Source organism: Ictalurus furcatus, chromosome 2, assembly GCF_023375685.1.
Source record: "Ictalurus furcatus strain D&B chromosome 2, Billie_1.0, whole genome shotgun sequence".
NCBI classification, from domain to species: domain Eukaryota; kingdom Metazoa; phylum Chordata; class Actinopteri; order Siluriformes; family Ictaluridae; genus Ictalurus; species Ictalurus furcatus.
Window position 1 is genome coordinate 28697060 of NC_071256.1, and position 27148 is coordinate 28724207.

At 40.6% G+C, this 27148-nt stretch overlaps 1 protein-coding gene across 2 annotated transcripts in view; it reads right to left on the reverse strand.

Moving 5' to 3' along the window:
- Positions 1-27148, reverse strand: part of helz (helicase with zinc finger) — a 52994-nt gene that overhangs the window by 6159 nt on the left and 19687 nt on the right. For both annotated transcript variants that reach the window (XM_053612693.1, XM_053612700.1), the window contains exons 13-25: positions 26950-27080; positions 26424-26603; positions 26062-26163; positions 24426-24604; positions 21454-21572; positions 17255-17400; positions 16314-16461; positions 15950-16133; positions 13313-13541; positions 9567-9771; positions 4031-4082; positions 780-964; positions 198-405 (exon numbers count right to left, since the gene is read on the reverse strand). In XM_053612693.1, coding sequence (XP_053468668.1) covers positions 198-405; positions 780-964; positions 4031-4082; positions 9567-9771; positions 13313-13541; positions 15950-16133; positions 16314-16461; positions 17255-17400; positions 21454-21572; positions 24426-24604; positions 26062-26163; positions 26424-26603; positions 26950-27080 — 2068 coding nt within the window. The remainder of the gene's footprint in view (positions 1-197; positions 406-779; positions 965-4030; positions 4083-9566; positions 9772-13312; positions 13542-15949; positions 16134-16313; positions 16462-17254; positions 17401-21453; positions 21573-24425; positions 24605-26061; positions 26164-26423; positions 26604-26949; positions 27081-27148) is intronic.

Sequence of the window (27148 nt, forward strand, 5' to 3'; positions counted from 1 at the left end):
AAGTTGCTCCCGATGGCAAGTTAGCACAGCTCTGCTACCATTGGTGTGTAAGTGTGTGTGTGTGTGAATGGGTGAATGAGACATAGTGTAAAGAGCTTTGGAACAAAGCGCTATATAAATGCAGACCATTTACCTGTGAATTTCATGAGTACTATCCTTTAAAATACAATAACACAGAACATGTAGGAGTACAGTACCATTGGCAGTAGGTTCCTGCAGCAGGTCCTTGTCAGTGGCTGGCAGTTGGCCAATGCCTAGCGGGGATGGCTGGTTCAGACCATAAAGCACTGGTGATGCCCGACTGACGGCGGGCCGTAGGTTTAGGTTATAGGCTGCCATGGCTGCCTGGTGGCTCATGATGCGAGGGTCCATGGCAAAGCGGTTCTGATAGCCTGGCCATGGCAACTGCAACATATTGCAACAGAAGAGGCTTTAGTAGAGATAATGTGGGTGCATTAAAAAAAAAAAGAGAGATAATTTAAATAAATTATGGGTTTAATAAGAGAAGAACTGGCTTGTGCAAGTTTTACTCATGTGTAATTTTATACTTTTGGTTTAGTTCAAATGAATCTATTATGAAAATGCAAGAGAGTAGCTGGAGGACCCTAATCACTGTTTACACACACAGTCACCTGTTTCATAAATACTGGACAATCATACACTGGAAATAGCACATCATTTTAATTACCCAGATCTGTGTTTAAACAGATGACCAAGATATGCTTGTGGTCCAGCAAACTGGCCAATTCTCTAAGAAAACAGAGCAGCAGAACACTCACTGGAAGAGACATAGGCATGACCATGTTGCCCCCATAGACAGCGGGCACATAGAGGATGCTGGCTCCAGTGTGAGGGTCAATGCGCTGTACAGGACTGGGGGATTTGCCAGAGGGTGGGGCTCCTCCTCCCGTTGGAGTGAAAGCCTGGATGGGATTCCCCATTAACACAGCAGCGCTGGGCTGAACTAAACACACAGAACAGTGAGCCAAGACAATCAGAGCAATCACAAGAAGCATGAGAGTAGCATCACAGCAGGATGCTAATGAATGCCACAGACATGTAACAGTGAACAGTTTGTGAAACCGTTAATGAAATGGTCACTACTAGAACATCATCCAAATGGTTACACAATATTTGTTTCTCAAAGGCTCTTGCAACTGTTGATGCTGAATGAAAACATACAGTTGAATACACATACTAAACCACACACTCAATTATAGTTTTAAAAAATTCAAAAAATTGAGATAATGAATTGTATTGAAGAAATTTAAATAGATGAAAAGCCACACACTTTGCTGTTAGTACCACGTTAGTAACCACGTATTGTCAGTCGAGCCCCCAAATGAATTAAAACTGCCTTTCCAGGATTTAAATTCAACATGCGGCTTCCAGCACATACAGTATACACTATGTAGCCAAAGTTTGTGGACACCTGACCATCACGCTGATGCTTTTTGAACATCGCATTACAGATTTATTCCCTCGCCCTACCCTGCACCCCTTCCCACCCACACACTACCCCTCCCCCAAAATATAGGCTCAATTTTACTAATTCACTAACCTACAATAGCAAACTGATCATGAATAAACTAGCAAACTCTCACACAAGCAATAAACTCCTGACTCTGCTTCAGTTTTGCCCATTTGAAATTATCATGATTAGTAAATCTGGCATGCATAACCTTATCTTAGACTGTGAAAAACAGGGCCCTGGTTTCATGTCTTTCTCTAATACACACATTCACAAACACAAGATTATTTACTAAACCACTCCGAGCAATCCAGAGGAGTAAGTCTGAGTAAACAGGGGCTGCTATCACATACTAACTGAAGGCTGATGTTTTGATTGGACAGAAGTGGGGCTGAGATGAAGCTGGATCCACTTGACTGATCTCAACACAATTTCTTTCTCTAAATGACTGAAAAATCCGAGGCTCTGCTCTCTCTCACCTTTTTATGCCTCAGTGATCACTCAGTGATCTACAAACTAATGACTTCGATTTGCAGGAGCAGTGCTTGCAAACCACACCAAAAAACTTCCCATATACTTCCCATCAAAGGGCAGAGCCTGTAAAAAAATATCCCCCTTCAGTATTGCACCAACAATTCCTTCCAGGTGATGCTGCAATACGTGTATGTACAGTGCCCTCCACTAATATTGGCAGCCTTGGTAAGTATGTGCAAAGAAAGCTGTGAAAAATTGTCTTTATTGTTTAACCTTTTGATCTTTTGTTTAAAAAAATTCTCCTAATATACTCTGCTCTTATGGATATTAAACAACTGCAAACAAAACACAGGTTTATAAAAAATTAAAAAAATAAATAAAACGACTTTGTTAAATATAGGTGTGCAACAATTATTAGCACCCCTATGAATTTATATGAGAAAAATATATTTGAAGTATATTCTCATTGAGATTTAAAATTTTTAGTATTCCTGGGTGACTAGGAACAGGAAACTGTTCAACCATGACTTCCTGTTTCACAGGCATATAAATATGAGGTAACACATGGGCCAAATTACCTTAGTCATTCATAACAATGGGTAATACCAAGGAATATAATTGTGGTGTGTGGCAAAAGGTTGTTGAGCTTCACAAAATGGGAAGTGGCTATAAGAAAATAGCACAAGCATTGAAAATGTTCATTTCCACCTTCAGGGCAATAATTAAGACGTTGCAATCAACTAGAAATGTTATGAATCAACCTGGAATCAGATGTGTGTCTATATGGTCTCAACGCACTGTGAAGAGGATGGTTCGAGTGGCCAAAAAATCTCCAAGGATCACAGCTGGAGAATTGCAGAAGTTAGTTGCATCTTGGAGTCTCCAAAACTACAATCTGAAGTCGCCTACATAAAAACAAGTTGTTTGGAAGGGTTTAAAGACAAAATAAACTCAAGTGTCTTCAGTTTGCCAGACACTACTGGAACTTCAAATGGGATCGGGTTCAATGGTCAGATGAAACCAAAATAGAGCTTTTTGGCAATAAACACCAGAGGTGGTTTTGGCACACACAGAGCAGGCAACTATATGGAAAAGTACCTCATGCCCACGGTTAAATAGGGTGGAGGCTCTTTAATGTTTGGGGCTGTTTCTCTGCCAGAGGACCTGGACATTTTGTTAGGATACATGGCATCATGGACTATCAAATATCAACATATATTAAATGAAAACCTGACTGCCTCTGCCAGAAAGCTTAAAATGGGCCGTTGTTGGATCTTACAAACATGCAATAAATTCAATACAAAAATGGCTTACTGACCACAAAATCAAGGTCCTGCCATGGCCATCCCAGTCCCCTGACTTGAAACCCATAGAAAATCTGTGGGGTGAACTGAAGAGGAGAGTCCACCAGTGTGGACCTCGAAATTTGAAGGATCTGGAGAGATTCTGTATGGAGGAATGGTCTCAGATCCTTACCATGTATTCTCCAACCTCATCAGGTATTATAGGAGAAAACTCAGAGCTGTTATCTTGGTAAAGGGAGGTAGCACAAAGTATTGACTAAAAGGGTACCAATAATTGTTGCACACCTATATTTAACAAAGATTTTATTTTTTATGATAAACCTGTGTTTTGTTTGCGCTCATGGATCTGAAACAATTGCAACGTGTTTTTGTGAAGTTTTTGAACAAAAGATGAAAAGGTTAAACAATAAAGACAATTTTTCACAGCCTTCCTTGCTCATACTTACCAAGGGTGCCAATATTAGTGGAGGGCACTAAATTAAATGGATACATTTGCACTATAGGACAAAATACTGAAGCAAGCAACACCAACACACAAGTTTACAGACATTTAAACACTGTTTACTACTGCAGCAGACTCTGACACTTGTTAGACTCTTATTCTGTGGTAATAAACATTAGTTTCCATTACTTTTTGAATTAAAAGAAAAAAAATTAGTTAGTGCTGCATTACAACTTTTGGCCTATAGTGTATTTGTTGTAGCATTTCATAAGGCCATCAACTATCCAGTATGGGACTAAATTGATCCCAAAAGCCTGTGTGGATGGTTGAGAAACTTACCAAATCCTTCAGGAGGAAAGTGCTCTGCATGATTGGCAAGCTGTCCTTTCACCTGTGAAGAAGAGGACAGACTGAGTTAAGGAGAAGAAGACAAGCAACTACTGCTGCACTTGTTATTGTTGGGTGGACCTGGAGTTAGCAGTGGGGTGTTTGGGCTTACAAATGGAGAGGTTAAACCAAAAAACAAATGACCACAGGGCAGCGTAATCCAATTTCAAGAGCAACTTTTCACCCTAAAAACCATTCACCCACATGAGACTACGGATTCCACAATACAGCAGTGTGGCAGTCATAAAAGCACATAATCAGAACAGAGTGGGACAACAGTGACAAGACTGGTTGAATGGGCTTTGAACAACGATGAGTTGGGAATGGGAACAATGGCGGAAGAACTGCTGGGACAGCGGTGCCTTCATTTAGCCACTTATGTGCCAAACAATTCCTTTCTTCATGGTGTAATTGCATGGAGGCAGCACAGAGGCTCGAAGCTCACATTTGTGGTGCTGCCAACAACGTCCCAAATCAGAGTCCATTGATGTAATCCACGAGGAGACATTCCTTTTCACAACAGATCAATGGCATTTGCGTGCAGGCAGAATGACACGTCAAGGCGTCAATGGCCAATTCAGTGACTGCGCCCATCCGAATGCTAACTGGGGTCAATTCGATCACTGTTAAAGGCACTCAGCAAATCGCTGGCAAGAGATTGCAGTGCTTATCTTTTCAATAACTGCAATATGTGCCATTGTTGGCTGACATGTGTTTCTTTTCCAGTGAGGCACTGTAGTGTCTAAATCAGGGGTGTCCAATCTTCTCCGCAAAGGGCCGGTGTGGGTGCAGGTTTTCATTTAAACCAAGCAGGAGCCACACCTAATTCCACCGGTTTAATCAGTTGATCCTGGCTTTCAATAGACTCAGGTGTGGCTTCTGCTTGGTTGGAATGAAAACCTGCACCCACACCGGACCTTTCCGGATAAGATTGGACACCCCTGGTCTAAAAGATATGATCGTCATAATGTCATGGTGACCAAGGCTGATCCAAATTCTAATAGACATCTGAGCTGTGGCTCAGGTGGTAGAGCGGGTTGTCCACTAATCGTAGGGTTGGTGGTTTGATTCCCGGCCCACATGACCCCAAATGCCGAAGTGTCCTTGGGCAAGACACTAAACCCCAAGTTGCTCCCAGCGCAAGCTAGCACCTTGCATGGCAGCTCTGCAGCCATTAGTGAATGAGAAACAGTGTAAAATGCTTTGTAGAACAGCTAAGGTTAAAAAAGCACTATAGAAGTGCAGGCCATATTGATGGTAGTCATATGGACATAAAAAGAAATGTCCTCTCACATTCAACTGATTTTATTTCCAGCAAATTACTTAATGTAATTTGCGGCGTACGGGGAGGCTGTGGCTCAGGTGGTAGAGCGGGTTGTCCACTAATCGTAGGGTTGGCGGTTCGATACCTGGCCCGCATGACTCCACATACTGAAGTGTCCTTGGGCAAGACACTGAACCCCAAGTTGCTCCCGATGGCAAGTTAGTGCCTTGCATGGCAGCTCTGCTACCATTGGTGCGAGTGTGTGTGTGAATGAGACACAGTGTAAAGCGCTTTGGATAAAAGCGCTATATAAGTGCGCCATTAATGTGTAAATATTTGTATTAACAAACAACTGAACAAGTTTCACAGACATTTTACGAACAGAAATGGAATGATAAATCCCTGAACAAAGAGGGGGGCTGTCAATATTAAAAGTAACGGTCAGTATGTGGTGGCCACCGGTTGCTTTAAGTACTACAGTGCATCTCATCCTCGGGGGGAGCATGGGGGTGGTACACAGTTACACATGGTTTGCCACTGCAAGGACGATCAGCTGTCCTCCCTCTCTCCCTGTAGCACTGTCTTAGGCGTCTTACATTACAGACATTGCAGTTTATTGCTCTGGCCACATCTGCAGTCCTCATGCCTCCCTGCAGCAGGCCAATGGCATGTTCACGCAGGTGAGCAGGAACCCTAGGCATCTTTCTTCTGGTGTTTTTCGGACCCAGTAGAAAGGTCTCTTTATTGTCCTAAGTTATTGTAACTGTGACCTTAACTGGTTCATTGAACAAGTATGAAAAACATTGCTTAAACCCTTTCCAATAACGATCTATAAAGCTTATTTGGATTTTACAAAATTATCTTTAAAATACAGTCTCTTGAAAAAGGAACGCATTTACAGCGAACACCAAAAATATAGAACGAATACAGCCAAAAAAGAGAAGGGATTCGAAAAACTTTCCTAACCGAGAAGGATTAATAATCTTAAATCTCAATAGTAATCTTAAATTTCAACAGCTTGCTTATTTGTACTAATTAAGTTCCCTTCATATCTTCAACTGATTAAAGCTACCATGAATTGATTTTTTCAATTAACCAATAAATAAATACATTTTAAAAACGGAGCTGAGGACCAAAAAAAAAAAAAAAAAAAGATGTGTGACAGGATTTTCAAAGCCAAATTTGTATGAATATGTCATACGCCAATTCAGATACATCAATCATCATCACGCCCCAAACTTCAGGCACTAAAGTGTGACTGCACAGTGACAGATGAGAACCAGCTGCCACTCAGAAGAGTAAAAACAAAGCAAACAGGAGTGTGTATGCGAGAAAGACTCGATATTATACCAGAAGAGAAAAATGGATTGAGGAGTTTAGCTTTTTTCTTGCTGAACATGTTACTTTTTTAAAGACTTTAATTTAGTGGGAAGCCAGTGAATAATAGATAGCAATCATCCAATTTATCCTTGTTGTGGAGTTTGAATTGTCACCTAATTGTGAAGTTGCTGAGCTAGAGAACTCATGATAACCGGTGAGCGATAAATGGGAGGTGTTTGTGAGTTTTCCTGTATTTTGTAATTTAAACTCAGGTATGTGTGAATTTTTATTGACATGCCACTCACAGCCATGATGCAGCACAACCCACTTAAATGTTCTTCCACATCGAGTCTGCAAACAATTCATTTCTTTCTTTCTTTTTTTTACCAAGTGAGAGAAACTCCAAAATCTTTCATCCAGTAGCATTAAAATATTCTTATCAGAAATATGCATTAAATTTAATTAAAGACCATTTTATTATTGTAGATTTGCTATTTTGTGGACTCACTGAAGTATTCTTATAACATGAAAACCCTCATTCAGTAAACGACTAAAGGACAAATTTAATTATGGTTATTGTTCTGCATGAGAACAAGAGGTGTGATTCAGAGGATAACTGTAGGCAGCACTGGACTATTGAAAGGCCACATGGAAAACTGTTGCCCATGAGAGCTCAGACTGTGTTGATATATTGAAGCCTGTTTCAGATGAGTTATTAATACAGTAGACGTCCGTCACAGACCCCCTCCCCTTTTGCTCATTCCTTCTTTTATGTTTAGAAAAGTTACTCTGGCTTTCAAGAACAGTTTCCATAGCAACAAGAGCACATTAATCACAGAATCAAATAAGCTCAAATAGATAGGTGGCCTTTTCTGGTCAGGTTTGGGGAAACTTTTTCAATGCACTTCAAATTCAAAAGTTTGAGCTATTAGACGGCTCTCAGAAGGAATAACTCGGTAGCGCCAGCAAACACAAACAATGGAAGGACAGCGGTGCTGCATTCAAGTCTCATCACAAACAGCATTAATCTCAGATATTAGTAGTCTTTGAAGCAAATCATTTATCACATTAGTAGGCCTGCATGGAAAAACAAGTCTTCCCACAAAGCTTCCATGAAGGTCATGCTTAACAGTATACAAATAATACAGCCAATCACTCCAATTAAAGAGCAAAAGGCCATATGATGTCTCCTTTAAGCTTAAGACAAAATGGGTTGACCTGAAAAAAGAAGGAAACAAAAGCGATCCAATAAAGGAACGGGGAAAAAAAACAAGAACAATAAAGACAAGAGGCAAGTGAATTATCAAACTCGCAAGAGGGGCAAGAGAGAAAGAGTAAGTGTTCCAAAGAGGCCCAGGGAAGAGGAGACACTGCCTGTAAGGCAGAGAGAGATAGGTTGAGAGGACTTCTTATCCCAGTCATCTTCTCTAGCATGTTTATCTCCCTCCTCCTCTGGGAGTAGGATTGATTGACATATTATTCATCTGAGAGTTTGCTCCTGCTTGACTCATGCTTCGACACATTCTCCTCACCTGACAGGTCACACAGGCAGAAGGCGAGCACTCTTCTCCCATTCACATATGTCTGAACACACACCGTGCTCTGCCCACAGCCAGAACAACCCAGCGCCCAGTCACGCACGGTCTGACATGTTGCAAACATTTTTAGCTTAGATTATTTTAGGGCTAAACAACTGTAACTGCTTTCCAATAAATACCTCAAGCAATTTAACCCTTTCAGTTAATAACTGGTCACGTTTTTTTTCTCCCCCATTTTAAAAATACAGCATTTACGTTTATGGTTTTGGTTTTCTGACCAGTGTGTCACATTTTCCAAATTTTATTTAGGTGATTCAAATGCTACTATTTTTCTGTCTATGCTCCTACAAATTGGAATTCTCTTTCTCTTCAACTTAGGGAAGCTGAGACCCAGGAGATTTTTAAAGCTCAACACAAGACATACTTTTTTTAAACTAGTATTTGCTTGCTGATGTTTACGTTTATTTTTTTTTACATTTTTCTATGTACTGCTTATTTTGTGTACAGTGCTGTGAGAAGCTGCTTTTAAAGGTGGTCTATAAACTACATCTTTATTATTATTACTACTACTACTATAGTAGGTCCTAACTGTGTTACTATACACACAAAAAACTGGCCTAAATATCCATACCCAGTTCTAGATCTAAGGATGCAATACCTAATTAATTCTTCAAATCTATACAACCACACTCAAAACAGCACTACCAAGCTTACAGTCACTAACAAGCTTACAGTGTGTAAGATGTACCAAGCTAACAGTGTGTAAGTTGTGCATTTGGGAAAGAGTGTTTAGCGATCAGAAAGAGATAAGAGTTCCCAGTAATATTACGCTTCTCACCCTGGGCTCACACCGACATCAACAAGACAACACAGTAGCTGGAATCTGTTCACTTTCATGTGAGCTGATGATATACAGCAGTGGGAGGTAGACCAACTGTTAATGTGAAATGGGCAGGAGGATTGGTGTAAAAAGCTGAAATGGGAGTTCTGCTTTGCACAAATTAGATGTTTATCAACGTGGCCACACCCAGTGAGCATATAATGAATCCTACACGTAGCTCCTGAGCCTGTCAGTAATACTCACTATGCTACTAGAGGCTTGATGTGTGGATGCATTTTATATACAAACACATTTCCCGAAAGTTTTTTTAAAATGTGGGGCTAAATGGGTGGTTTTGTATGTATTTTACAGGTAGCATGTGTGGTGACTGACTGCTGTTTGATTATACATCACAATAGCTTGGCGCTACCAGTAGTAGTAGAGTGATTTGATGACTGTGAAATAAACATCTCTGCTGTTGTGAGCACAGCATAAGCCTATTTGCTTTAGTGATTTAGCTTTAGAAGGATGGTATTTGGGTCATACCTTAGGTGGGGAGTGCTGGTGTTTGCCGGGTCCCTGGGGCTGCTGGGCTCTTAGGGCTCGGGGGATGAACTCGGGAGCCAGTGGGTTCAGCACGTAGGTCTTCTTTAGCTCCAGAGCCTCCAGCTGGGCCTTGATCTGCTCGAATGTGATCCCATGCAGACTGCCGTTATCATGGCAGATGGAGATGAACGTTTCCCAGAACTTTCTGCGCAAGGCCAGAGAGATGTGTACAGTGAGCGGGATGGTCCACAGTCACAGCTGTGCTTGCTGTATACAAAACATTATCATTGAAATCACATTTGCCCAGCTAGATAGGTTAGCTAGCCAGAGTATTTAAATACACAAGTAAGCTATTTGTTTACGGGTGAAAAATAAAGCAACAACTAAGACCATTCTCAAAAAGTGGAAAAATGGCAAAACCATCATCACCAAAAAACTGCTGGAAAAACCATGTAATATCAATCAGGCAATTCCAATTACAATGAAAGGAAACCAGAATCTACATCAAAATTTGAAGCCTTGCTGCTATGACAAATTTTGCTCAGGAGCTGATCCAATCGGCTCAAGTTGTGCAACTAACTAGTACTCAAGCAGCACACAAGCGGACACATTAAGTTCGGTGACCTTCACTAGGATTTCAAGCTGAAAACACGGGAAGGTATGTGAACTGGAATTTAGAAAGCACTGAGGGAATGTGCCTTTGCTATTAAGCAAGCATTTAAAACAAGTCAGATAGCCGGAACCCAATGGAGGGACAACAAAAGAACAACAAAAACCATGTGCAATTTTCAAGTCTTGCGTTTTTGAAACCTGGCTCTCGCAGAGCGTTCATTCAAGAAATGTCAGCACCAGAATGTAACAAGGCATGCCCACTGTTCCATATCTATATCCTGCAATGCTTTCAGATGAATCAGAAACCACACAAACTGGAAATATGAAAGTCAATAACCTAATCTAATCAGAAGTTTAAAAAAAAAAAGAAAAAAAAAAAAGGAATTCACTAGCTTGCCTGGAGAGACATCGATCTCAGGACTCAAAAGTGCAAAAAATACTAAGCACTCAAACTAAGTGCACATGGACATCAAACATCTCCCAAATAGCAGCCCGGGCTTATATCACAGGGTGATGGACTACTAAAATGTGCTGCAATTTGGGAAAATAATAGTTGTAATTGCTTACTCTAATGCAGGGAATGAGGGATGTTTGCGTCACGGTCTAGACGGCATCTCTCTGCATCTCCTCCAAGCTCATTAGAGCCGTTCTGGGGAGCAGACTAATTAATGCCAGGTCAAGTCGACACAACAGCCTCTCACTCTAGAATGATTTTGTGTGTTTGTGTCTGTCTAGTGGTGTCAACTCATTTCAAAAGAAAGCAGGCAACGCATGCTAAAAAAAAAAAAAAAAAAAAAGAAAATAATGAGAAGTTGCTAAATGGTGTCATGCACTAATTTGCATACTCATTACTATAAGCTGTATATCAAAACAGAGTGATATTTTCTGGAAAGACAATTGGAATATATTAGTTTTAGTAGAAGAAAATGACAACAGAACTGGATAAAAAGATAATAAAACCCATTTTATGTGTACATAAAGCTATTTTGTCAAGTCTAAAGTATAGGTCATGGGAGTTTGCGGGGGTGACGAGTGTGATCAGTGTTTGGTTTGGCGAGTTCATCGGTTCGTGCCTTCTTCAGACACACTGCTGGTGACTGGTGAATAACAAAAGAAATTTCCATAAATCATTATGCATGATATAATTATATTCACATTAATTATATATTCTTCCTGCACAATTCTGGCTATTATCCTCCAAAAAAGTTTGCAAGAGTTTTAGCACTAATGTAAGAATCTGGCCTGGGATACACTATGTGGTAATATAAAGAGTGAAACAGGGTTAACGAGGTTTGGATGACATCGATACGATTCAAGTGATCAGTGAAGCAGGTTGATGATTATATCTCGATCGCCAATAGAAAAACGTTGATAATGGTGGCTTTTGAATTCCATCGCCGTTACACAATATTAAAAAATAAATCAATCAATCGAGGAACCCCAGGATATGCTTCATGGTCCCCTGGGGGTGCTTGGATCCCACTCTGAGAACCATGTAGATAATCCATTTTCCAAAACAGGTTGAATTCCTACTTCTCCTTAGATTACTGATGCTACAAGACTGTGTGGTAAACAGACTATTGAGTAGAACATTGGCTCGGAGCACTGCGTTTCCTCCTACCACAACAGACAGAGATTGATTTAATTGCCGGGCCCTTCGGCTTGACATTTCCTGTAGCCGGGCTCCAATGAATGGCTGATCTGAGGCAGTCACCATAGCGACAGTGGAGCTGGAGCTAGGGAGGATAAGGATTGGGGAGCAGGGGCTGATGGGCAGTGCTCTCAAGAAGCATGTACTGACATGCACAACTCAGGTTGGTCCTCTGCTGCTGAGATAGAAACAAATCAAAGCATTCGTTCGACGATACAGAGGACTGTCCCTTTCCAATCAACCGCTGGATAAATGGAGCTGCTTTCATGTTAAGCTTCACACCATTTTCTGCCATCCTAACTCTGTTTCTCAGTTTCAACAAGACCATGGAAAAACACACACACGCAAATACAAATCAGTAGCAAGTGCAGTAGCTTCACACCATCTCCCGCCCACATAGCCAAGAAAAAGTGCCAAGTGCATTAGCATTTTCCTCACTATCCCCTGGCGCTAAAGGGCACAGCGTGAAGCTGGAGTGTGCCAGGCGGCCTGAAAGCTGGGACTTTCTCTGGGGAAGCTGTGAGCGCCTGGCCATCTTCAGACTAGTGCACGGTGCAGGATGATGCCAGATACACTTAACGTCTGAAAAACACGAACGCTCCTCTCAGAGCTCCACCAGCAGCAGTTTCGCCATTGGCCCGCCCAATTAACAAAATGAATAAATCGGTATTAACAAATTACAATAAACAAACCACTAATTAATTTGGCAGCTTTGGTTTTTGAGAAATGGCTGTAGTCACTGCACTACATTTGTAGGCATGTTTGCTGCATCGCAATTAAGCCACATCAGATGAGCTCCAAGAGGGAGTTCACTAATCTCTTCCCATCAATCATGACACTAGGGATGCATCAGTACTGATACTGGAATCAAGTAATTGTAGAATACCATGCATATTTACTCATACGCGTAAAAATGAGTATCCTACATGATAAAACATTTTATGGTGTAGAGCAGTGATAGCAAGCACGTAGAGAAACCATCACATGTGAGAGCACCTCAGTTCTGCAAGCACCGAGACACGCATGCTTCCTCTCGCCAGGGTCTACACTTTGTTCATTAGTCAAAATACAATTCACGGCACGCCCATGCTCACTGACATTGCTCTGCATGCTCAGAGCGACCGCTCTCGTACTCTCTATTAAAGACACCCTGGATTTAAACACCATAACGGTCATGAACTCAACACAAGCTGGGCAGAACAAGGCAGCAATCAATATAAACAGAATAACCTAAATAGAATGACTGATTTATACTCCGCATGTTTAAAATTTCAATATCGGTATCAGAGGGTACCAAAAAACATGTATTCGTATACGGTCTGGAAAAAATGGAATTTACGCAGCTCCACACAAGACATGATGACCCCGGACATGCCCAAGCCATCTTTATTCATTGCTTTTAAATATTAACTCTGATTAATTAACAGGCCCGCTGAATTTCATTGGCAGTTTAATTGATTGTGCTCGGAGAGTGTGTGATTACCTGCAGCGGCCCACAGAGCAGAGCGCTATGGGGTCTCCCACCACGGCCACAAGGGACTGGGCCCGTGTGATGGCAGTGTTCAGGAGTTTGTAGTTGGAGAGGAAGCCGTAGTCCAGGTCCTCGGTGGAGTCTTCCACCAGCTGTTCCTTCCTCTTGATGGCCGTCTGCTTGTGCTTACAGGTGTGGCGAGTGCGAACTGTGCTCAGGAACAGCACACGGAACTGCTTACCTACAGGAAGGAGGTGGGGGTTATTGTACAACAAGAGAACCGAACAAAATTGGCTCCAAAATTGGCTAGTGTTGCTGTGAGAGTGTACGACATCCCTCCCACCCAGAGCCAATTTTGCTCCCATGGACATTGATGGCATTGTCAGATCTCTCAGTGATAGGGCGAATAAGTTTTCTATTGCAGCACTCAGGAGCCTAAAGCTGTGGTAGATACTGGTACAGATACAGTGATGTGCAAGATTTCACTGAAAAGAATCAGTCAAGTTAAATTAAACTAGATCAAAATCATCAGGGTTAAAGCTAAGGCTTTATTTTGGTATGATTTAGAGAATATAACTTGAATTAAAAAGGTCTTCCAAACAACTTAAATGAATACTTAAAGGTGCAGCATTGTGTTTAATGATGAAAAATAGCAAAAATATGAACGGCTTTCAAAAATATTTGAGCAAACCAGATCTTTTCTGATGTTCTAACCACCCTACCTTAGAGCACACGACGGGTCCCTTATGACAAGTGCACCGCAAACATATAAGCTCTTCTAAAAACAGGAATCTCTACGTGTTTAGAAGAAGCTGAACGAGATGCTCTTTATCATACAAATGGAACAGTTGCGTCAGAGAATGGCTTTCTAGAGAGTGAGTTTGATTTGGGACTTCGTTATCATGGGACAAAAGGAAGGATTATTTCACATTAATCACTGTGGGGAATGAGCACCTGAGGACTTGCACTCCTTCAAAAGGCAATTTCAGTGAAATTGCCCAGGTAGTCAAACATCTCATCAATTATGCACAAACTAATCTCTCTCTTCAACCATCACTGCTCCTGCTAGAGTGATGAAACTCGCAGTGCTTAGGAGGCTTTCAGTCGCTCAGTTCTCCCTCTCAGCAGTCTCTCCTGGCCACTCTTTACACGCTGTTCTAGAATTAGGTGATTGTTGACGCCAGATGCGAGTCCAAATCCGTTCATTTCCATATAAATGTCAAACGACGTGCAGTCAGTGGCGCGGAACACGTCAACAAACATGAGTTTCATTATAAATGGGTTCAACAACATAATTTGGCTGCATTTGCACCATATCTTAATCACTATTTATAGTCGTCGGCTCTGAACTCTGAACTATTTGGAATTGTTTTGCAGGGTAACAGGGGAATACGTCGTGATGCATAACTCTTTATTTATTTATTTTAAAGGCCAATTTACACACAGTCAGTGTCCTGGAACCACTTTTGTTTTTATTCCAGTGCAGGGTATCTACAGGTATCAGCACTTCAAATTTAATACTTTTTAATACCATATAAAAGACATTTCCAAAACATTTTAAGACCCGAACGTCACTTCAACCATGCTACACGATACATCAGCTGTAATGGACTGTGCTCATTCATATACATTCATTTATGGGCTTAAGTAAATTATAGCAGGGTAAACATCTATAGAGGTAGATGCGAGACCAGAGCAAATATCCTTTTTGCATTACCACTTGCTCCAAAGGTGAAAGAAAAAAAGAGAGAGAGGGATGGATTACGGCAACCAGAAGAGAACAAGTTGTCAAATTTACCATCACTCCCTCAGCAGCTGTATTAGAAACCCCCTTGCAGCAGTGTTTACGAGGGTTTTTTTTGGCATTTAATTCCAGGTTGATGTAACAAGTGGTGTTATTAATATACATATTTTTGTAAAGAAGAAAATATGTATTAAAAAACCTTTGCTATTTGTTAATATTACTATTGCACTGAATACTACTTAATAATAATAATAATAACATTTTTATTTGAGGTACAAATAGTAATAACACAATAATAATATATTTCTGACTTAATTCACTTTTATGTGTTAGACATTGGATTTATTAAATCATTCTAATGCCAGAGATTTTTGGTCCTGGGACCTGCTGCTCAGTCAACATCTTCAAACTCTGTTTTAGGACTTGGTTAACAAATATTGCAAAAGGAAGGATATTATACAAATAATAACTTAAAAATAGGTTCAGACAATATTTAAAGTTGGAAAGCTTTCTGCAAGATTAGCTCCTCACATTCTAGCAGCTTCAATAAAATATTTCTGAGGTGCCCCAGGATTCATGTGTTCTAGCCTAGGCAAAGCACATGTATGTTTTTGAAAGTGGCAATGAAGGAAGCCCTGAAGGGTGTAGGCTTAATCTTAAAATGCCTAACGTCTGCCAAAATTGCTGAAAAACCATGTTACTTGGTTCTAGTTTTTTCTTCGACTTAATACCAAAACGTTTTCTGCAAATTTCACTGTAAACATGCTCATTTTTGTGATTTTGTGTGATTCGGATTTGTATTTTACCGTCATGGGATTACTACCATCAAACAAATCATAGGCTCCTATCTAGGCAAAACAAAGCTCAGCCCGGGTGTCAGATGTGCGTTCATGTCCCACACTCACCCTGGACGTTGAGCACTCGCTCCACGCTGACGTCGTGCATGCGTTTCTTGCGGAGCTCGGCTCGGATTCTAAACACCTGGTCTGCGTAGGGGGACACCACGCCGATGCTGCCTTCGTCCAGCTTTCCCCACGCTACCGGCCACTTCCTTCTCATTTCCTCTACACGCTCGACAATCTCGAACACCTGCACACACAAGTACACTCACTAAAGATATCTGCTTTTACAGCATGGTGTAACTTTTTATTTTATTTTTTTAAGGAAAAATGACCACACCGCTGTCGAGTAGTAGTCATTGCACTACTGTTTTAAGGTCTTCTTTAACAGCAAGTGTAGTGCAACGTATCAGTATAACTGAAGTGCTACCTCAGCATTGTTGTAGTAAGCCGTGCTGTTCTTCTCCTGCACGTCCTCCCCGCGAGCCGTGAAGAAGGTCAGTGGGTAGAAGTCCTTATGCTGGGGCTGCTTGCCGCTGGCCATCAGCTTGCCCTCGTAGAACAGGTCCGATGTGTAACTGTAGCCGCCGGGAGCAAACTACACAGTCAGCGCTGATTGCTTCATAAAGGTCACTCAACGGGCTCAGATCTACGTCCGCTATACTATACCACAAACACTTAACTAAACTGGAACCTTGATATATTTACTAGCAGCCTGTTATACATTATGCACTACAAATGTCAGAACAACACAAGGCAAACATACACAAACACAGGTGATAAATGGCATCATATTAAATTGCTGAGGCATTAATCACAAGGCAAAGACTTTATAAAAACATTTCCACAAAATAAATTCCATTCATTTCACACCTTGTGCATTGTTTAACTTCCCCATTAAACTGGAGAAAATCTGCCTCAGCACAATGTATGTAGATTTTATGATAAACGATTCATTACAACCAGATGCTATGCAAATTGTTCTACAGAAGACACTCAAGTTATCTGCTTTAATTAACATTTCAGCACCTAAGCAGATCAAGGACAGGAAGAAAAAGCTGAAAAAAGCGTAAAGTTTCATAACACCTGCAATAGTCGGGTTTGAGTTCTGCGAATTAATTTCCCTGCCATGCTTTATCAACTAAACTGTCACTCCCAGCATACCTTACTCGTAAGAAGGCCAAGCAACATAAGAAAATGTGTTCAAGCTGTGTGTGGCGATGACAGAACGCAGAGACGGGAGAAAACGAGACAGAAATTGGATATTCAGACAATTTTCCTCACATAGCAGCACACACCATTATGATGGGGGGTTTTATTTTTCCACATCTCTCTCCTCAGGAAAAGCGATGCGAAAAAGTTCACACCTACTTGATGATTGCGTCATGGGAGCGGTAGTTTTCACACAGCAGGATCCTGCAAGGGTACTCGGAAGGATAGTGCTCATACAGCCGGTCCAGCAGGGACACGTGTAGGTTCCTCTCCCGTGCAAACTCACTGTACACAAACGGACTGAGCTGCAGAGACGAGAGCACAAGACACAGTCAAAAAGAGGACCGATTAACATAGCCCGTTAACCTTTATCACCATTGCACACCTTTTTTCGTTTTTTTTTTTGAGCTCTAAAACCATATATACACTTCCAACTCATGCCATCGCATACATGGAATAAACCTAGCGGTGTGCTTAAAGCCACCCTGCTACTATAATTAAAGAATGACATGTCGTTATTCATTTATAGTTACGTTTAATGTTATGGAACGTACATGAAACAAGTTAGTTCCTGTTACTGCTTGTGTTATAACAGTGATAAACACTCAGTCCCTCACCAGCCTGTCTCCTTCCCTCTCACTCTCTTGAAGTTAATAAGAAAACTGCAAGGTCCTCCATCCTGACTTTCCCATGACGGAAAACTTTCTGACCGCTACAAAGTGCTGACACTGGAGACTGCTTCCATAAAATGTTAAACATCTCCTTGCAGAAAACTTCACACTAATCAAAAGTACATTTATTTTAAAAAAGCATTTATTAGCAGTCTTAGATTATGGGGAACATCTGCAATATAACTCCCTGTGAATTAACTGTTATAGAATTGCTATAGAAACAATAAATTAGAATAAATGTGCCAATTTAAACCTGGATAATATCTAATCACCTACTAATTACCATGAGTACCAACCAGTCTGTCAGTGTCATAAACGTACAATGAAAATACATGAAATATTCTCAGAAAAATTGTGTTGCATCATATGGCACCAGGCATATAGTTCATTACATACATTCTACAATTGAAACATATTACACTCTATGTAGAAACATCGTTCAGTAACATACACAGCGGTAATCACACTCTCCACATGGACAATATCATTTACAAAGAAAATCAGACAGGCATGTAAGGTGTGAGAGCTGAATAATTAAAGCTAGGGGATGTGAAGGAAGATGCAAGGGTTTTGGTCTAAAGGGCAGTTCATTAGCAGCCTGTTTGCTGTCCAGACTTTGTCAGCAGGGACAGATACTTCCTGTCTCCTCTGTGCCTCTCAGGGGACTAAAGGTAAAAGAGAGCTCAGATGAGAAGAGGGCTCGGCCACTCTTGGTTTCTATAACAATTAAAATACAAGAGAAATTATGGGGAAAATTACTGACACCTACTGTTAGTCACTAGCCAGCAATCACATGTTCTCTAGCTAAACAACCTCACGATGATACAAATTCCTCTCTCGTTCTCTAGTGTCCCACCACATTATAGAAGAAATAAATGTCTTGCCTTTAAATAAATAAATAAATAAATGAAGCTAAAACTCAAATCAGAATCCAGAATCCTTTATTCTTCAATATCTAGAATAACTTTCATTCTCTGCTGATTGGCTGCTGCTCCTGTCTGTCACAATGTATTCACAGCTTTTGCGCTTATAAAAACACATACAAATTTCCCACCCATTCCAACCTAAACAACCTGACTGTGAAAAACACAGATTGTGAATTTTTTTTTTTTACAGGATTGTCGGGAAGACTCATAGAACCATAATCATATTAGGGACTTTAAGCAGCAGCTGCGAATGGAACGGCTACGGCAACCGGAAGTAAGCTGTTACACCGCCGTAGCCAAGAACGTAAAAGTCACTAAGCAACCGTAAACAAGACGGCACATTCAGTCATTTATTGAAACACACACAAAAAAAAATGGCATTTAAAAAAGCAAGAGAATGATTGCTTTCGGCATTAAATAATAATCTATTGTCATAGGAAGAGTTTTTACTATTGTACGATGCCAATAAGTCTAAAAACCAAGATTTACCATGTAAGCAATACTTGCCTTTTAATCTTGATTACATGGAGGAAGTCGAAAGCCTAAATGAATTCCGTGTCAGGAAATTTAAATTAGCTTTAAAAGTTTAAAAGATATCACCACAGATTACATAAAAGACTAATGGTGCAATCATATACAGATGCAATTACATTGTCACATACCAGAAAACATAAAATTTTCTTGCTTAATCGGTCACGTTGTAACCACTACGGAAAACCAGCTGTTCTCCCGTAGAAGACGGTTACAGTAGAACGTCACGAAGTAGCAGTTAAAGTCGCGCATGCGCAATACGACGTCAGAATGCCATCGCCGTTCCATTTGCAGCTGTTGCTTAAAGTCCCGATTATATAGTTCAGGAGGGCAGAGGAGAATGGCCAGACTGGTTTCCACTGACTGCAGGTTTACGATGACTGAAATAACCAATCTGTACAACTGTGGTGAACAGAAAAGCATCCGGGCACATTTCAATCTTTGACGTGGATGGGTTTCAATAGCAGAGAACCACACCCATCAGCCAAGAACTCTCCCGCAAATACTGTGTCACTAAGAAGTCAGAATTTTCCATGCTTTAAATGCATGCATAAACACAGAAATTTCCCACTAATTCTAACCTGACACCCTGTCACAGCACAGATTACAAACCTCTCTTACAGGATAGTCAGGGCATCTCAGAGACATCATATTAGAAGGTTTGTGTCTTCCCCCCCCCCCCATCCATGACTTAAGAAAAAAAAATCCTTTGAACTGTGGTTTTAATATTTTAAGTGGGTTTAAGTTTTCAGAAAGAAAGAATATTCATATTAATTTTGAATTTGACCATGGTTCCCTAGCAACACTTGAGCTGAGGGGCGAATCATTCCTCGCTTTGGCATTCAACCCGACATTTCACATGACCAGCCGTGTGATCTACTCTCAGTAATCCCGCTAAAGTATCAACTAAAATATAAAAGGCTTCCTTTAACTATGATGACAGATGCAGATCTCCGTGTTACACTTTTGACCTACTTTACTGCGTAAAACCTGATAGAAAGTGGCCATGCTGGGATTAATAGGGACCAGAAATAAACACACTTAACACTGAGGAACAACTTTGTGGCAGAATGAATGGTTGGACGACTTATGCTGACTACAACAGACGCAAAAGATGCATCAATCACTTTACATAAGAAAAACTGCCTTTAGAGTTTTGCACTGAACAGTGCAAACAATGGTGGTGGCAGATGACAGCTTGACAATAATGGGAGAAATTGAGTAAATTAGCTCGAGTCTCTGAATCATTTGACAAAGACAGCATCACTATCAAGTAAGGATGTAACAATACATTGCGACACGATGCATTGCGGTACAAAAAAATACAACGAGAATCGTGGTAATGTGCGATATTGGCATTTGAATAATTATGCATGTAGGCACATCCCATAGAGTTAAAATATATAGCACCAGAAAGACAGTCCTTTATTATATTTGTTTGAGGTAGCTGGCATTGTTGCCGTGAAACCAGCTAACGTTATGCTCCATGTAATGTTAGCGATAGCCAGTTATTTGTTAACGACGCTAACGCATTGCGATGTTACAGACTACCTCCTAATGGGCCACCATGCATCGCCATTCAGCCCGTGTCCCGTCAGCTAAATGTAGCCTAATGTCACTAATAATTATTCAAATGTTCATGCTTTTAAAAAAATCTTTTTGGCCTGCCACCATATCAGTGAATTTAAACTAATGCTTGCATTCAGAGTATAAGGTGTGTGCGCATGTGTGTGCGTGTTTAGGCGTGCACCTCCGGAGACTCATTGTCAGACAGTGTTTGATAACTAAAATACCCTCCCCCCTCTCCCCCTCTTTGCCAGTATCAGCCAGAGGAGGATGTCCTCCAGGAGAGTTTTTTAATTTTTTTTAATTTTTTTTTTTTATACCACACTGTGGTATCGACTATTGTGTACTTTTGGTGGTATCGGTACCGACTACTAGATTTTTGGTATTGTGACATCCCTAGTTTGTAGGCATTTTTTTTAATTTAGTTGATTTTATACAAACAAAAATGCACATTGTTTTGCACTGTTTATTACACAGAATTAAGTCTTTTTGGTCATAATTTTACTCATTTTGAATTGTGTTCAGTTTTCCCCAGAATCTAATTGAATCGAATCATAAATGCAGTATCGAGTCAAATCGATTCATGGCCAGAGTGTATTGTTACATTAAAAAAAGGGGCATGTCACTAATGTGTGTATTCAGGAGTGAAAAGTTGTTCTCGTACCTGCATATGGTCTCCAGCAAGCACGATGCGTGTGCTCTTATTAGCCAGTGCCAACGGCATAATGGTCTCGCACTCCATTGCCTGGGCTGCCTCGTCCAACAACATGTGTGTGAAGAGCCCTTTAGACAGACCACAAGCACACATAATGAACACACACATAATGACTGTGGTCCATGCCTACGCGCACATACACTCAAGTGTATATTCACGTGTTGTTTCCTAAGCCATTACTAACAGGATCAGCATAAAAAGAGCGAGTGTATGCATGTGCATCCTTATTGTTGAAGACAATAACAAGTAGCAAGATATGACATACAGAGACTGAGGATACCATAAACTGAGTAACATTAAAGAACCATACAGATGATATCAGGTCATATTATGGTTTCACAAATGGGACTAAATAGTTCTAATTTTGAAAAGTAGATTGCTTGATGCAGTCCAAAGTTGTCATTTGGGTATGGCAAGATACAACCCCGATTCCGAAAAAGTTGGGACAGTATGGGAAAAGCACAAATAAATAAATAAATAAAATAAAATAAAAGTCCTTTGAAAATTCAATTCACCCTGTACTATACTGAAAACACATTATTAAGACACTACTTAATGTTTTACTTTGTGAATTGTATTTGTTTTTGAAAATATACACACATTTCAAATCTGATGACCGCGACACACTCCAAAAAAGTTGGAACAGTTGACTGTTTACCACTGTGTAACATCACCTTTTCTTTTAATAACACTTATTAAGCGTTTGGACACTGACGACACCAGTTTGGTTTAGCAAGCAGAGTTTTCCATGTCAGGATATCCATTACAGACTCATGACGGTTTTTAAGACGGTGACGTCTGAGGGATCGGTGATCACACGCATTCAGAACTGGTTTTCGGCCTTGCCCTTTACGCACCGATATTTGACCGGTTTCCTTGAATATATTAATTATATTGCGCACTATAGATAGGTGAAATGCCCAAAATCCTTCCGATTTGTCTTTGGGGAATGTTGTTCTCAAAGTGTTGGAGTATTCTCTGACGCATCTGTTGGCAGATTGGTGAGCCTCGACCCATCCTTGCTCTTGAAGAACTAGGCAATTTTTGGAGGCTCCTTATATACTATGATTAAACGATTGCCTCGCCTGTTTCACATCACCATCTTATTTCAACTTGTCACATCGCTATTAGTCCTAAATCACCCCTGTCCCAACTTTTTTGGAATGTGTTGCATGCATCAATTTCAAAATAAACGTTTATCTTCAAAAAACTATGCAGTTGATTAGGTAAAACATCAAATACCTTTATATGTCTTTATATGTTTTTTGTTTAAATACAACTCAACATACATTTACAAATCACTCCTCTTTGTTTTTATTAGCATTTTCCATACTGTCCCAACTTTTTCAGAATTGGGGTTGTATAACAGCTGCCCCACCTAAGCAACTGGATCACATTTCTCAGTATACAACAAACTGAAAGATATTGATCAATAATAGCATTATTAATTAAGGGCACACTGTAGCAGAATGATTTGCATCCTGGATACCCAACACTGCCAGGCAATTTGACAGCCAATGTAAAAAAAAAAAAAAACAGTGTGTGAGTGTGTATGTGTGTGTGCAGTATGTCAATAAGGCCAATATTACATGCTGTTATAAAAACAGACACTAATATTAATCAACACTTGGATTGTGTAGGCTATTTCGGATTAAACAGTTGCATCCAACTGCAACAGGGTATTGGTGTTGCTCAAGGCTTTGTTGTCAAGGCACTTGCCTGCTATGAATGTTTAACTGCCGTTCTGAATAAGTGCTTCTGAATCACGATTCAAGCTCACATTTTAACTTGGCATGATACTGGTTTACATAATGAAAAATCAGCCATATTGAATTCAGCTGCCCGTTATAACAATATTTCAAAGTGTCTAATTTGTGTTTCATAATAGGATTTGATCACGAATGAGAATTTGGAGGTCACGTGACATCAGAATAGACAACTGACTTTAGCATATCTTAAGTTCTGATGAAATGATGCTACTGTTAAATCCGAAACAGCCTACACAATCCAAGCATGGTAATTAATATCACAGTGTATCTGTTATTGTAACAGTATGTAATACTGGCCTTATAAATTATACTGTATCTATGTGGTTTGCCTTTCTTCCTGGCCCTATAGTCACTACCCGACACTACAAGCTTCTATGAGTTTGAAAAGAAAACACAGTGAGTAGGTTTCACACCAATGTGATTTTACCACCTTAAACACCTTTAACAAAAACTCCAGGGCTTGTTTGTCATGTTGCTCCAGCAGCGCTGACTGTTACTGGATGGTAAAACAGGCGAGAAAGGAAAAGAGAAAAAAAAAATAGCAAATGTGGGAAGGAGGGGGGGTGAAGGAGAAGAGATGACAGGGGAAGCTAATGATGCTGAGCGTGTTAGACAGGCAAGCTGGGTTTCTTAGCAACAGATGACCCTGCAAGCAGACACATGCATGGCAGAAATTAGCTTCTCTTAATAAACTGTTACGGACCCCACCACTCCTTGGGAGATTTATTTATTTATTTATTTTCAGCTGGAGGGGGGAGTTCCACAGCGTGCCTTGTGGGGTATTGTTTTTTTTTTTTTAAAAAAAAAAAAAAAAAAAAGGGTCTTTATTACGGTTTTATACTTGATCATGTAAGCTGGTTGCAGTGGGGGTTTTTCAGCTTCAGCAAGCTCTCAGGAGACAGAGCATGAGGGAATGAGAGAGAGAAAAGAGAATGAACGAAAGAACAACCGAGTGAGAAAACAAAAAGGCTTTCTTTTTGCAGTTACATCATGATTGCAAGTATAGTGTAGAAAATTCCCAACACACTCAGAAAATCAGAAATATTTGGTACTCGAAAGAGGCCATCGGTAACTGTTACCATGCATGTGGGAATTAACAAGGTGAACTGAAAGATGATACACATGTGCATGTGCGTGTGTGTGCGTACTCACCAGGTTCCAGATCAAGCTGACAAAGGTACTGGGAGGTACTGAGCGTCACTACCACAACACGGTGGCGCTCTATGTCCTGCCGAGTGGGCATCTGGAAGGTGAGGTAAGCTCCAGAGATCAGGCAATACTGCTGCACGACTGCGTGCACTGTTTTTACCCAGCGGTTCCTAAAGTAAACCCTATACACACACACACACACAGAATTACATTTCAATACAACCTGTTGCATACATTAAGCTTCACTATATGCCAGACTACACTCATTTAGAACAGACAACACAAAGGCCCATTGAAAACTTTCCCCTATGTTACCACACCTGAATCTACAAATCTTCCAACAAGGTCTTGTAGCGATGTAGTACGCAGTATTCTGAATAAACACCTCAGGCATACATCAATCATTCCCTAGAACCTTCTCACCAAACAGACAAAGATTCCAAATGAAAAGAAACTCGGGTAGTAATTTAGGGGTTTGTCGGTCGCCGCTGGGCCTGAGAATTAGTGCAAACCCAGCTCCAATCAGGAGGCTCACAAATTAACAGTGCGTGGTATGTCAAGGAATATTCACTTTACAATGCTAGCAAGAAATTAGGATTTTAGTTGACAGAGAACATGGAATATTCGAAGGAGTAAATGAAGCGTGGGAACCAACTCACACATATGCCGCACATACGCAGGGTAGTAAATGCTCATGAGAGTAGACTCTTTAATGAGGTTGCAATATCAGCAATATAAGCGCATACACTGAAATGGAACGAGAGGAGGATAACCCCATCTTTGGAGGACGGAACACATGTCGCACTGGCAGTAGTCACAAGCTGCTATGCTCTGTAACACACAGCCTGATATGCTCACAGGCGAAAAGGAAAAAGGGAGTGATCGATGTACAACAGTGGTATTTGAGGGAGATACTGTCAGTCATAAGTCACTACATGACCTTACTGGAAAATAACACGTGCATGAGGTGCTATTCAGGTTTGACACGCTGCCCCTGGACGTTTGGAAGGAGTGAAACAGAATCAGGTGTCCATTCAGGTATTATCAAACCTATTCATGTGTTAAAACTCAGTAGATATGGGTGATCTTGTACTGGTGACTCCGATTATATTACTGAATGTACAGACTTATTGTGCTGCTCTAATTACAGGTAAATATATACACTATGTTGTGATTGGGTTGTAAAATTATAAAATTGTAAAATCTCATTTTAAAGCACTTGGCACTTCTTTTACAGTGAAACTTTGACCATGGTGTGTGTGTGTGTGTGCGCGCGCGCACATGTCAGAAAGTTTCTACTGAGTATTAACAGCCAATTATTTATTTTCGGTTTTCAAAATACACGAGACCATTCAAGGATGTGAAATCTGAATACAAATGTTCACTAAGGCAGAGCTGTTTCTTAATTGACTATGATCCTACAAAAACCAAAAATTGTTGTGATGTTCCAGTTATTTATATGTAAACCAACTGCAACACCACCATTTAATTAATGAGGTTAAGGTCATTTTTGGGCATCAGTGTTCTTGGTTTTTTTTTTACTTTCTAGACAATTACATTTGTGAAAGGTAAACCTACATAAATTGTGCACAAGCCTATACATTATTGAGGCTTTTTTTTTTAGGGCTGTGGTTGATACCTGAGAGGTCTTGCGTGTGGATTGCCAGCCTCCACATATGGATGAAGGTAGTCCTTTATGTACAGATCTGCTGCACTGTTTGAATGGGTGCAGATGAGGACCCTGTGAAACAATTACACAAGCATATAAATAATTACAAATATGCTTAACCGTACAAGTTTTTTCCAATTGCTACGAACAATTCTACTAACAAAAAGATCCCAAAATCAAACTAGTTCTGACCTAAAAACATGATCCCTTGGAAATTTTAGTAGGTCAGGTAGAGGATTATAAGGTAAAATAAGCCAGCGAGCAGAAATGGGACTTTTCAATTTAGGTTCTTGCTCAAGAGTGAGGGGTGCAAGTGTGAGCCAGGTACTCACCGTGTGTCAGGCTGTTTGAGGATGTGTTTCACTGCCTGAGCCAAGGTGAAAGTTTTGCCTGTCCCGTAGGGCCCAATGATAAGCACAGGAGGGAGATTGATTGACAGTGGAGTGGTGATGGCCAAAATGGCCTCCTTCTGCTTGGCGTTTAAACGAGGGTCCAACTGCTCGTCCCACTGCCTGCATAAATTGGCACAAATGTTTGAACAGGTTTAGGTTTTTGCTTTACAATAAACTTTTTGGTTTGTGGTCACCTGACAACAATACTTGTAAGTTTTTTTTGTTTGCTTGGTTTTTTTTATTTTTTATTATTTAGTCCTCCCAGGTCACCCCATGCTGTTATAGTAATCTCCACTCTTCTGGGAAGGCTTTCCACTAGATTTTGGAAGATGGCTGCCCATTGCACCACAATAGCACATAGGTGCGATGGTCAGGTTTCCACAACCTTTTGGCCATAAAACGTATTTAAACACAGGTTTCCAGCGAATGATAAATCTGTGTGTGGAAAAAAAGTTCCAGCGCTTACCTGTTGGGGCTCCAGGGGATTATAGGAGTTAGGCTGGTGTCAGGAAAGAGGATGCTGTTGTCACGGAGGCGGTCTAGAGCATAGTGCATCTCACACAGTGGAAGCCTGTTGAGCTGAAACTGCAGCTCCACCTAGCAGATCACAGAGGAACCTAATAAACACATCCACCAACACAGCGACCTACATGTGCTAACTCTAC